This window comes from Dermochelys coriacea, chromosome 8 (assembly GCF_009764565.3).
Source record: "Dermochelys coriacea isolate rDerCor1 chromosome 8, rDerCor1.pri.v4, whole genome shotgun sequence".
Taxonomy (NCBI): domain Eukaryota; kingdom Metazoa; phylum Chordata; order Testudines; family Dermochelyidae; genus Dermochelys; species Dermochelys coriacea.
In genome coordinates, this window is record NC_050075.1 from 87,808,630 (window position 1) to 87,822,400 (window position 13,771).

The window sequence follows — 13,771 nt, forward strand, 5'->3', positions numbered from 1 at the left end:
TGCAAACCAGAGTGTAGTATCCAATACATCCCAGCACAATGTATTATATAAAACTTATAGCTCATCTATCTAGCTGAACGCATTAAACATGCCTTCACTGAACACCTTTCGGAGTCAACATACTGTAGTACCTTTCTTTTCTTTACCCAGAAGAACAAGTTTGGGTTGGTACAAGGGAGCCTCAGCCACTGAAGGGCGAAGTTCTCCTATCCTCATGTCATTAGCAGGGTGTCCAAAGGAATCCTGAGAGAGAGAACAATACTAAAGTATAAAATAAAATTATAGTAAGGTGGATTTGCAGAAGGCAATGAAGATACTTTAGTATTTGTCATGAACATGGAACTACATAAACCCAGGCACAGACAATATCATTCTAATCATGCTGAATTTGTCACAATACAATTCTACTTATTCATAAAATATTATAACAAAGCACTAATATTATGATGATAGCGTGTTTTTTTCTGAAAATGCAGATGAACTAGATAGAACTTGAGATGAGTCAAGACCACACACACATTCTTGATGGAGTAAAGCTTACAAAAATGTAAAATTTAAGTAGAAATGAATGAAAATTTTAAAAAACTATTCACTTATTGACGAATTAAGTACTACTCATTCATTTGTTCCAACTACAATAGGACAGATCTTTATAAATTCAACTGTCCCTACATCTGTACTGAACCAAAAAGCTATCTTGGCTCCAAAAGAATTTTCTATGAACTTAGGCTAATAATAATGTCAACCCTGTGTTTTGAGAGCAAATGCTAATCTGGCTGAACTTCAAAAAGTTTCCTACATAATGCAAACAAGATGTGTGCTGCTAAGATCCCTCCTGCAAAGAATTAGACCGGTAGGTCATTTGTTTCTGTTTTTAAACAAAACTTTTTTTTTTTTTGCTTTTATTGGTTGAAATATGTGTTCTGACACTTTTGGTTAATTATGACTTGAAAGTTTATTTTAGAAATTATAGTTTACAGCTATCTTTAATAGAATAATTCATATTAGGATTAAATTGAAAAACATTTTGAATATCAAAATTCACTAAGTTCACAGAATTTAAACAATAATGTAAAGAAAAATTAGGGTTGGAAATGCAGGGAGAACTTTAAATGGTCTGATAGAATCCCAAAGATTCTGACTCATCTCTGATCTACTTATAAAACCCTTGTTTTATAATACCTAGCATTTACATATTTCTTTTTCATCAATATATCTCAAATAATTTTATCAAGATAAGTAAGCACTATTATTCCAACACACAGATAAGGAAACTGAGGCACAGAGCGGTCAAGTGACTTGCCCCAGGTCACAGTGAATCAATGGCAGAGCCAAGAATAGAACCCAGGTCTGCTAATCCACAAATCTAATCATCCATGGTTCCCCCTTAAGTGTTGTTTCTGATATTGTATGAATTGGATGAAACCTTGATATGGGATTGCGGTTCATATATTAACTGAATGGTGAATTCACACCTAACGGTAAGCATAAACCCCAACTAAGACAAAAGGAGTGCATGAACCCACCTAGGAGCTTTTGTTGAGTATTGTTTTGGGCAGGTGTGTGTATGGGAAGACAGGACACGGAGAAACTGAGAATTAATGAGAGAGAGAGAGAGAGAGGACCCACACACCCGCACATACAGAAGGGAACTATTGAAAGTATGATTGCTATCCCTGGAAGAAGCCTGGGGAGAGGTTTTTGGGCCAGGAGCACAGGCTGAAAAGAACACTCCTAGTGCTATGAGCAAAAGAAGCTGTATCGTGCTATTTCATTCCTTCTGTGGTAAAAGACAGAGGACTTTGTACATTCTTTGTAAATAAAAAAACCTGTATTTCCTGACTATCATCAATTTCTATTCCCAACTGGTACACTCACTGGACCCCAAACTTTGACTTGCTGCTCGGGTCAAAAGGGGCAACAATATTTTGATTTTAGGGGCTGATAAGGAAGAGTAAGGGGAATTAACTCAATGGATTTCTTAGACCCTGCCATTTTGCCTTCCTAGTACAGAAATAAATTCAAATTGAGTCCTTAGATTGTGTAAGATTGAACCCATTTAATTTAAAAAGTAAAATAATTTATGGTTGAGAGGCCTTCTCAGTTGTTCCCAGTAGTAGCTCCTCTTTTACAGCTGTCATTTCCAGCATTAGATTCTTTGTCCACACCTCAACCATAAAACTGTCTTGATAAGTCAACAACCCAGCCTCCAGACAGAAATGCTCTAGACTCATCCATTTGTTCATTATCCACTCACCCAGCAGCTGCTACTGCTTGATGATCTCTTATTTCACTCAGAAGTGTTTTAGCCCAATTTATCCCTTTGTTTTTCATTTCCAACCAGACAGTTGCTGCTTCCCTCTTTGAGAATCTTTATGATTCCATACATGTAACTGGGCCCAAATGCTGCACTGTCTGACATCTCCAATCTGACTGATTTTCTGTACTAACCAGCTATCGGATATGCTCTGAAAACACCAAGAAACAAGAGAGAGGAAGAAGGGAAGTGAGATAGTGGCTTGAACCATGGAGGAGCAATTAAAATTAGGAACTCACAGAACAGGGCATCTAAGCGAAAGGAATGGAGATATGAAGAGGGATTGTTCTCTGTGCTTCTTCTCTTCCCTTCCCATCATGACATGGACATGGTTCAGGTATGAGGAGGAGACTGCCCATGGAGACCTTGTGAAGGACACAATGGGGGAAGGGAGATCGTGGAAAACACACTATCTAGAGGAGTTACGGGGGGATCCAAGATAGAGGGTGGGACCCTGGGAAGGCAGTTATGGAATGCAGCCATAAGGGTCACTCTGATGGAACACAGGCTCCAAGGGATCATCTTGTGGGGGGTACCCAGCCTCAAGGAGCAGGAAGGCTGGTATGGGACACAGCCTTGGGCAGAGACATGGACGGTTGATGAGTTAGGGTGAAGACAGATTCAGAAAAGACCTTCTGGGAACAGTGGACACAGGTTTGGGGAAGAGGGGATGATGGTCTCTGTCATGGGAGAAGAATGGACATTTGGTGGAGGAGAGTTGGTAGTAGAGAGAGAGGGAGAGAATGAGTGGTGTTAGAAGGGAAACGGAGGAAAAAGTTGACATTTATAAGTAGGAGTGATGGAGGGAATGTTGGGGGAAGAGAGGTGGTTTGAGCCTTGCTGGAGGTATACTTGTAGCTGAGCACTTCTGCTTCAGAAGGTGGAGGGGGGTTGAGGCACTATAAGGCTCTGTGTCCCCAGCACTTTGTTGGCAGTTATTCCATCAGTAGTGAGTTAAATGACTTTGTGGAGAAGATGAAAGGAGGGAAAGAGATGCAATATTCGAAAACACAATTTCATTAATTAAAAATGTACAATATTGTACACTAAAACCATGTTACTATTGCTCTTATTTTCAGTTTTATAAGATTTACACTTTATTAATTGCTTTTAGTAATATGATTGAAAGCAAATATAAGTGAGAGGATTGCTACATATACAGTCCTTCGAGAGTACTATTATACTTCTGTAGTGATAGTTTAATGTAGTTATGCCTTCTCAAAATTCCTTAGATTCCTTGTCAGCCAGTTTAGTCAGTCCCTCAATGTTGGCACAACAAATATATATATTTGTTTCTTACACATACTCCATGTTTATTGTAATATATTCAAGACCTTAAATTATTTTGATACACCAGAGTTACAGTTCCTTTATACTATTTTGTATTTCCTATACAACATAATAAATACATACACAACTTAAAGCTGGCCATTATTTAATAACATTTTGCCAATGCATCAGTCAGTTTCCATCCCAGTATACAAACTTATCATTCAATGTCCTTTTTGAAAAAGTACGTGTGTAGCATTCTCAAGCTGTGATATACTGTAATTTCTGAAGCACATTGCATGTTAAGTTTCTTATTGTACCTCTGAACTTTTTGTATGTTCTTTCTTCTTCCTGTATGGGATTTTCAAAGTCAAGTTATGAATGTTGTCTGAATCAGACAGGTGGCTCTTTTGGAATGCTTTATTTTCTATTGCTTGGTCTACACTACAGAGTTAGGTCAACGTAAGCTGCCTTACACTGACATAATTGTGTCAGTGTCTACACTATAGCCTTGCTCCCACCGATGTAAATGCCTTACTACAGCGACATCGTAATCCCACTTCCACAAGAGGCGTAGGGATTAGCTTGGTGTAGTTAGGGCAACGCAGTGTCCATATAGACACTGTTATTTACATCGGCTGTGGGCTGTCATGCTTGTCAATTTCCCATCTGGAACCATGAAGTTGAAAAGAAAGGCTGTTAAGCTCCCTGCTATGAACCCTGTACCTGGCTCACAGCTTGGGCTGTTACCCTGGGGCAAGTGGGGAGCTCCAGCTAGACCCCGGCTGCCCCCCCAGCTCCTGGCTTCCCGCCTGGCTGCCACCCATGGTGCCCACTTCTGGCTGGGCTGCCACCCAGGCTCCTGGCTCCCCGCTGAGAGCCCTGATGCCTCCCCACTCCCAGCCGAGCTGCCACCCAGCTCCCCAGTCCCCACCGGGCTACCGCCCAGGCTCCCTAGTCCTTGCTCCCCATCAGGTTGCCACCTGGGCTTCCCACTCCCCGCCAGGCTGCCACCTGGGCTCTCTGTTTCCCACTGGGAGCCCAGCTGCTACCTGGGCTCCCAGCTCCTGGACCAGGTGCCACCTGGGCTCCGGGCTCCCTGCTGTTCAAAGCTAAATGATACAATACAGATTTATCTAGTTGATGAGAACAAAATGGCACAAACACCCTGACTGAAGGAACAGGATTGTAACAACATTTGGTGAAAGTTAAATGATTAGAATGTATTTCAGAGAGTTAAAAGAAATAACATTTGGATTCAAGAACTTTAAAGAAAAGAGCAAATTATTTGATTTTGAAAACTCTGATTGAAAGAACCCAACTGAAGCAGTACCTAGATTTTGTAAACATTTGTGGAAGCAGTCCCAAGGGAAAATAAGTGTGCTAAAGTGTGCTTTAATAAGAACAAGCCTAAAAGAAATGGAAATATTGTCACTGTAAATGAAACACATACCAGTGCAATAAGTGGAGCAATGGTTACTAGGACTATTGGATGTGTGAAAACAACCCAATCTGCAGTGGTACATGCACAATGGGAGAAGACAAATTAATGTAATTACACAGCAACAGCTGGCCACAGGGTGGTACCTTTCAAGGATAATGCATCAATTGTAACAGTTAAATTACAAAGAAGTGAAAAGAAAATTTGATAAAGATTGAATGACTTTGTTTTCTAATTTATTTTCTTTTTAAAATCTGGGTTTTGTAGGGGCTTCCAAAAGTGTGTGAGGTGCTTTCCATGGATCTCTCCAGGTATGTTATAAAATGATCAGTAAGTACAGCAAGCATCATCACAGCTGTAATTTGTGATTTTAAATTGTAATTAATTGGTTTAAAAAAGAGGCTAACTTCAGACTTTGTATAAGTGAACAAATGTCCACTGAGATCAAAGGAATTGACCCTACTTACACCAGCTCTGAATTTGTCTCCATATAGCTAGTACTAAATTTTGGAAATAACTTTCAACAATGTTCACACTAGAATTGCAGCCTTTTACAAAATAAGGACAATATAAGGACTTACCTTCTCTTGGTAAGTATCTACTTTTTAAGGAGCAGGTTCTGCAACTCACACTCACAATGAATAGTACCTTACTTCATAAGTAGTCCGATTGACATCTATGAGACTTCTGCAGTAAATACTATTCAATGGGCCTGACGTAAAGTTCATTGAAGTCAATGAAAGACTTTTGTTGACTTCAGTAACCTTAGGATCAGACTCAATGTGAGTAAATGGCAGAATCTTGCCTAAATCATTATGTTTGTCATTACATATCTGAATCAAGAAGACACTTATAAGTATATGACTGAGATGTAAATTATTATATGCTCTATTCTGCTACTGCTATGTATATCTCACTGCCATTAAAATTTAGGAGAGTCACAGACACACATGAAGAGCAGAATAGATCCTTATGTAAATTCAGACTGAAAATTGAGAAAATGAGTCTTAATTAATTTTAAAGAAAAACTAGGAAAAATTAATCTGATTCTAATAAAAAAGTTAAAACCAGAAACAATTGCCTATGATTTTAAGATCAGATACAAAACAGTATCATGTAATGGAGACAGGTTAAAACCCACACTGAGCTCTGGAAAGTAACAATAATCTTGTAATATTACCTCCACTGAAATCTCCTTTGCTGCCATAGGCCACTTGTGCTCATACGTTTCTTTCATAGTTTGCTCACTGTTGGCAGCTGATGTTGAGTTCTCAGGCCTCACTCCATGGCTTGTTTTGCCAACCAGATTTTGAACAGATTTTACCATGTTCTTTAAATCTTCTGGGTATGGAGTTGGATAACGTTTTAGATTTATTTCAACCTAAACATTTATCAAAAGAATTAAAGCACAAATACAAAATAATAATAACATGCAAGTTAAATCTATGGTTACAGTACTATGGATAAGTGTATAATGTACAAGCAGTGAATTAAAATATTTGAGAAATGTGCTACATACATTTGTCTCTATGAGCTGTGTGAATAACTGATTTTTCAGTTCAGTGGTTGAACGTTTTGTTTTATTTGACATCATTGTTTTTACCTTTTAAAAAAATTAAACTGAAGCAAAATTCAAACAGCTGTTTCAATCAAATCAATCAAAAAATCAAAATGATTAATTTAAAAAATGTCAAAATTAAACATTTCTTTCTTTGCTAAACAATTTAGCAAATTCAACATTAATTCACAAAGTTTTGTTTGAAAAATTTCACCCAGATCTAATTACGATTCATTTTCAAAGTCTGTGGGCTGGAATCTAATTTCAGGTTTCAGAGTAGCAGCCGTGTTAGTCTGTATTCACAAAAAGAAAAGGAATACTTGTGGCACCTTAGAGACTAACAAATTTATTTGATGCATCCGATGAAGTGAGCTGTAGCTCACGAAAGCTTATGCTCAAATAAATTTGTTAATCTAATTTCAGTTATACTAGTGTCTATCTGAAGTATAACTTCCCCCCCTGATGTAAATCACAGATCAGAATTTTTCCCTTTATGTTCAGTTTTTTACCATGTAAGAATACTGAGGTTCATATTCTACTCTCGGATTAAGACCATTATCAGATCAGATCACATCCTGTTCTTAATGACATCTGTGAAAATCCAGAATAATTTTCCTATATTCATTGGAGTTATTTTGGATTTACATCAGAATAACTGAGAGCAAAATCTAACCTACTGGGGAACTATTTGTCCCTTGATATGTACATGTAGCTTGCAATGATGTCAATGAGATCTATTCTTATGCATAAACAAAAACAGGAGAATAAATCCTTAGTGACTTAGCAGTGAGTCACACTGAATGGTACCTTACTCCTGATAGTCCTGTTGATTTCCTATACTACTCAGTGTGACTCAGGGTGGCATAACTAATTCCTTAAAGATATACATAATAGCCTCTTAATTTCTATCAGCAGAAAATTTTCTAAGTAGAAAATATATCTAAGGTCCCCAAATGCAGCAGACATCTGTTGATATGCATGTCCTAGAAATTCAAAAACATGACTGATTTGAAAACTAAAAGCTATGGGAACTAGCATTCAGTTCTTTACTATAATAAAGTATATATTAAAGATAGTATGTTTTGACATGCTTTTAAATACAAAATGTAAATGTATGATTACTATATTACAAGTTAATATGGAACTCCCACAGGAAAAAGAAATTGGAAATGATGTGTAAAATATAGCCTTACTAAAGCCTTGGTTGATTTACAGTTGAAGGAAATAATATTTATATGTGGCCTAATTATGCATTTGATTTACCACAAAATCTGGGCCATGATTTAAATGCAAGAATACAATATAACTTTATGGGTGACTGGGAATCAAGCCATACAGTCTATGCATGATGGAGTATTGAAAAATATACTGTATCTAAATGAGCTGCATAAAGAGAGGCAAGTCATACAATACAATGGTCTTCAATAAGACTCCGTTTGTCACTGGATTAACATTTAGTAAAAAAAAAAAATACTGGCAGCTGTGCTAGATAAAAATCTATTGGGATGCATGTATTTTCATAATTGATATGAAAATGATATTAAGAATAACAATTACCAATGAATTATAGATTTCCTTTGTATTAGTATTCTTATATATTTCACATTTAATGCTACCTCAGAGGTAGCATGTCATTGGGGGAAAAAAACGTCCAAAATGATAAATTCCTGAATGGAAGAATTTCTTTTTAAATGTCAAATATCAAATACATTTCAGCAGACGATAACTGATTTACCATCAATTTCCAGTATGAAAGATACAAAGTGAAAGTTATGCACAATTCCAATAAAAATCGGTTACCCAATACCAATGATTTAATTAAATAACCAAACAACAAACCAAATTCTGTGCTGAGTTATAAAACTCAGCTGAAATCACTAGCGTTGCACAGGGTACTAGCACTCTCCCCCCAAAAATCTGGCCCTACATGTTAAGTGACAGACTTGTATTCACAAAAACATTCTGTGCTTCTCTGTAGTCCTCCTTCATACTGGAAATATGACTGAAGTTACATTAGAGCATGGGCAGTCAATTATTTTTTGTATAGGTCCAAATTTCTTGGTCAAGGTACAGACCCTCACCCAGATCCCCTCTCCTAACCCGCAATTGCCCCCCCCCCCCGCAAGCTTCCCGATCACCTGCCAGCTTCCCACCCTCCATGCCCGGAGAGTAAGGGGACCTTATTTCCCTAAACTGAAAATGGGACACAAGGGACTGGCCTGAACTACATGGTGTTGCTGCTTCCTCACCCCAACATTTCTCTATGCCCCCAATTGAGCCAACTAGCAACGATGGGGTGGGAGAGAACTGGGTATGGGCTGGGAGTTGGGCAGCAAAGTAGGGTATGAATGTGTGTGAGTACTTTTGAGCTCGGAGCCAGGAGGTGAAGTTGTTGGACTATGATCCACTAGCCATGCGATGCTCCTTTTGGGGGCCAGGATAGCAGAGGGACAAGAAGGAGGTTCTGGGTAGCAGAAAGGACCAAGAAGACTCCAGATAGCATCCCTGAAGAGATGGGGGGAGGCTGGTATGTGGCAGAAGTGGGTGACTGGAAGCAGACTGGGGTGGGAAAGAGGCAGGCTGAAGGAGCAGGGGCTGGAGAGGGCTCTGGGGATTGGCCCCGAAGGACAGGAAAGGGGAGGACATGAAGCCAGGGTGGGGAGCTCCAGGGACCACTTGGGGAGGGGAGGCACAGACCCAGGGTGCGGGCTCCAGGCACCGCTTAGGGGTGGGAGGGGTTACGGGGACCACTTGAAGCACAAGCATGGCTCTGTGCTCAGCTTCAGCCTGCACGCAGAGGCTATTTGTGACTGTGGCTAGTGCGGGGCCCAAATGAAAGATTCTGTTGGGTCACATGCCCCCCCCAATTTTCCAGGATAGTAATGAGGAGGCAGCACCGCCCCTGGAAGTGGCACTCTCCATGTGTCCCAGCAGCCAGGAAGAGAGGAAGCAGCAGGGCGGCTGGCTCAGCTCCTTCTCCTGCCCCCAACCCCCATGAGGCCGCTTTGCCTTCCCACACTCCCTCTCACCTGTAGATCACTTATTCTCAACCAGGGCTACACGTACCCCTAGGGGTACACAGGGGTCTTCCAGAGGGTACATCAACTAATCTAGATATTTGCCTTGTTTTACAACAGGCTACATAAAAAGCACTAGCGAAGTCAGTACAAATAAAATTTCATACAATGACTTGCTTATACTGCTCTATACACTGAAATGTAAGTACAATATTTATATTCCAATTGATTTATTTTATAATTATATGGTAAAAATGAGAAAGTAAGCAATTTGTCAGTAATAGTGTGCTCTGACACTTTTGTATTTTTATGTCTGATTTTCTAAGCAAGTAGTTTTTAAGAGAGGTGAAACCTGGGGGTATGCAAGACAAATCAGACTCATGAAAGGGGTACAGTAATCTAGAAAGGTTGAGAGCCAGTGCTGTAGATGGTCTGCAAAGCAGGCAGCAGTGCTGAGACTACAGCAGCAGGGAAGGCAAAGCAGTCCCATGTGAGGGGGACGGAAGGAGGAGCTCAGCCTGCTGCTTCCTCCCTCCCAGTGGCGGATTAAAGATTTTGCCATCCCTGCCCTAAAATAATCGCCACCTTGCCCTGCCCCAGCTCAACTCTGCTCCGCCTCTTCCCCTGAGCCTGCCGCCGGGTCCTGCTTCTCCCCGCTCCCTGCCAGTGCTTGTGCGCGAAACAGCTTCACGAAGGAGGGGGAAAGAGGGGGGAATGTGGCACACTCAGGAGAGGAAGCAGGACCGGGGCTGGGATTTTGGAAGGGGACTAATAGGGACAGAGAGGGGACGGGAATGGGGGCAGGGAAGGGGTGGAGTTGGGATGGGGACAGAGGGCACAAACCGGCACCCGGGGAAGCAGCCTCTGGCTGCTGTTATAAATTTGCCACCCCTGCAAATTTGCCTTGTCGGCCTAGGTGTTAATACACCGCTGCTCCCTCCCAGCACTGCAGGGAGGCACACAATGCATCTCCAGGAGGAGTGCTAACTCCTTGCTTCTGGGATTATCCTCCGGAGGCATCTGGAGCTGCCCAAACATCACCTCTGCCCCTACAGTCCACTCAAAAGTGTCTAGTCTAGATTTGGATCATGGTCCGCCTATTGATTACCCCTGCATTAGAGACACAAGGTGGGTGAGGTAATATCTTTTATGGGACCAACTTCTTTTGGTGAGAGAGACAAGCTTTTGAGTTTACACAGAGCTCTTCTTCAGGTCTGGGAAACTAAGGCTATGTCTACACTGCACTTTCGTCGGTAAAACATTTGTCGCTCAGGGTTGTGAAAAAAACACACCCCTGACTAACAAAAGTTTTACCAATGAAAAGCACCATTGTGGACAGCACTTTGTCGGTGGGAGAGACTCTCCCGACAATGAAGCTACCAACTCCTCATTGGGGGTGGTTTTATTTTGTCGGCAGGGGAGCTCTCTTCTGCAGACAAAGAGCGGCTACACTGAGTACCTTACAGCAGTAAGGATTTAGCAGCAGAGCTCTGTCACTATAAGCTGCACAGTGTAGACATAACCTAACTCAAAGTGCCACTGCTAAATACAAGATTTGAATAGATTGTTTAACATAAGTAAATAAGACATATTTCAAGGGACCATTGCAGGTGAAGTAGCTGTCCAGTCATATGATGCATCTTTGCCAGAGTCTCATGGCTTCCATGCACAGGGAGTGCGATCGTGCTCTCCTTTGTCTGTTTATGTAAAACATACAACCCAGGTTATCTGTAAGGATCTGAATGGTCTTGTCTTTGATGACTGGCAGGAAGTTGGAGCAGGCATTGCGGATGGCTCACAGTTCTAACAGATTTATGTGGAGAAGGGATTCTGCAGGGGACCAGCGGCTCTGCATAGAATGTGGATGCAGATGTGCCCCTCCAGCCCAAGAACGAAGCGTCTGTAGTGATGGTTAGTGTTGGGGTCTTCTGCATGAAGGGCACCCCTGTGCAGACATTGTCTGGTTGTGTCCACCAGAGTAGGGAGTCTTATTTTGCCTGGCATAGTGAGGCGTTCGTTTATGCTGTGCCTGTATAGGACATAATTTATATGGAGCCATGCTTGCAGGTAATGCATGTGTAATCTCATGACAAAGGTTGTGGTAGCCATGTGGCTGAGAAGTTGAAGGCTAGACCTGGCAGATACCTGTGGACTGTTTCATGCCGTGGATCTGAGATTGGTTAGAGTGATAAAGTGTTGCCTTGGTAGAGAGTCTGTGGCCTCAGGAAAATTGAGATGGGCTCCAATGAACTCTAGCTCTCTCACAGGTGTTAGAATAGTTATTTTTGCATTTATTTGGAGGCCTAATCTCTTAAAGAGGGTCCATCTGTTTGGTGGGTTTTAAGGCTGCTTGCTGTGTTGGTGCTTTCAGCAGGCAGTCATCCAAGTACGGAAATATCATGATTTCATTTCTGCAGAGGTAGGTTGCAACCACTGCTACTACCTTTGATAAAACTCGAGGGGCAGTGGAAAGGCTGAAAGGAAAAACCTTGCATTGGAAATGTTCCTGTCCAATTGTAAATCGGAGAAACCTCCAATGGGAGGGATGGATCATTATATGAAAATACACATCCAGGAGGTTGAGGGCCGAAAACCACTCCCCTCTTTCTAGTGTTGGGATTATGGTGCCTACTGTGACCATCTTGAATTGTTGTGTCTTCACAATCTTGTTGAGGTAGGTCAAGTCTGAATCTCCACCCACCCAACTTTTCCTTCATGAGAAAATAGTGGGAATAAAATCCCCTCCCTCTGTGTTTTGTTGGAATGGGTTCTACTGCTCTTAGATGTATGAGGTGGATTACGTCCTGATGCAGTAGATGCTCATGAGGGGGTTCCTGAAGAGGGCATAGGCGCCGACCCCGTGGGTGCTCCGGGGTTGGAGATGCATGGGGAAAAATTGGTGGATGCGTAGCACCCTCTGGCAGCTCCCCAACCTGCCCCCCTGCCCCAGCTCACCTCCCCCTCTGCTTTGCCTCCTCCCTTGAGTGGGCCGATGCGTCCTGCTTCTCCCCCCCTCCCTCTCAGCACCTGTGCCGCAAAACAGCTGTTTCGCACGGCAAGCCTGGGAGGGAGGGGGAGGAGGGGAAATGCGGCATGCTTGGGGAAGAGGCAGGGCCAGGGCGGGGATTTGGGGAGGGATCCAATAGGGGCAGGGAAGGGGCGGAGTCGAGGTGGGGAGGTGCATGCACCCGTCTGCACCAACAAAAGTTGGTGCCTGTGGAAGAGGGATGGGGAGGGAGGATGGATAGGGGGTTTGAAAAGAAAGTGGATGGAGTAACCAGTTTGTATGATTTCTAGCACCTATCTGTTGAATGTGATGGTTTTCCGATTTGGATAAAACAGAACTTGGTGATCTCTGAATGGTCAGGAGAGAATAATGTCTCCAAGAGACAGACAGACATGGGGTTCTCAGGCCCTCAACCAAGTGTTCAGATTAGTTGCCTGGATGCTGATGGCTACAACGCAGATGCTGGAGGAGTAGGCTGTGATCTCCTCGATGGTCTCTGTTCGCGACCTTGTGATTCATATTGCCGTTGTTGTGGCAGTAGTGTTGAAGGGCATAGTGTGGCGGTAGTGTTGAGGGGCATAGTAACTCCTCCGTCTTTTCTTGGGTCTAGATGTATAGATCCCCAGAGATCTGAATGTCACCCGTGAATCTTTGAGCGTATGGAGAGTCATCCATCTTTGTGGCGAAGAGTTTGGGCCCCTCAAAGTCTTTGACTGTGGACTGCACTTCCCTAGGGAACCCAGAGAGATGGAGCCATGAGGCCCTCCTCACCACTGCAGTCATCACTGATCTTGCAGCTGTGTCCACAGAATCCAGTGCAGCTTGGAGGGCTGTTCTAGAGATGAGTTGTCCCTCTGCCACAAGTGCTGTAAATTGTTCTTTTTTATCTTCAGAAATAAATGCAATACATTCATAAAACTTTTTGTATTTATTATAATCATACTTCGCCAGCAAGGCCTCATAATTGGCTATTTGGAAGTGTAGTGTAGCTGAAGAATAAGCTTTGTGGTTGAAAAAGTCAAGTCTTTTCTAGTCCTTATCATAAGGTGTGATATGGGCTGTGATTCTCTGCAATGTTCATGGCCTGCGTCGACCACCAGTGAATTGGGCGCCAGATGGGAGAAGAAGAACTCTGTGCCCTGCGCTGGCACATAATATTTTT

The 13,771-nt window shown here is 42.2% G+C and overlaps 1 protein-coding gene across 4 annotated transcripts in view; it reads right to left on the reverse strand.

Moving 5' to 3' along the window:
• The window catches only part of LRRC7 (leucine rich repeat containing 7), a 380,755-nt gene that overhangs the window by 51,399 nt on the left and 315,585 nt on the right, over positions 1 to 13,771 (reverse strand). For all 4 annotated transcript variants that reach the window (XM_043490855.1, XM_043490857.1, XM_043490856.1 and 1 more), the window contains exons 17-18: positions 6,208 to 6,408; positions 132 to 243 (exon numbers count right to left, since the gene is read on the reverse strand). In XM_043490855.1, coding sequence (XP_043346790.1) covers positions 132 to 243; positions 6,208 to 6,408 — 313 coding nt within the window. The remainder of the gene's footprint in view (positions 1 to 131; positions 244 to 6,207; positions 6,409 to 13,771) is intronic.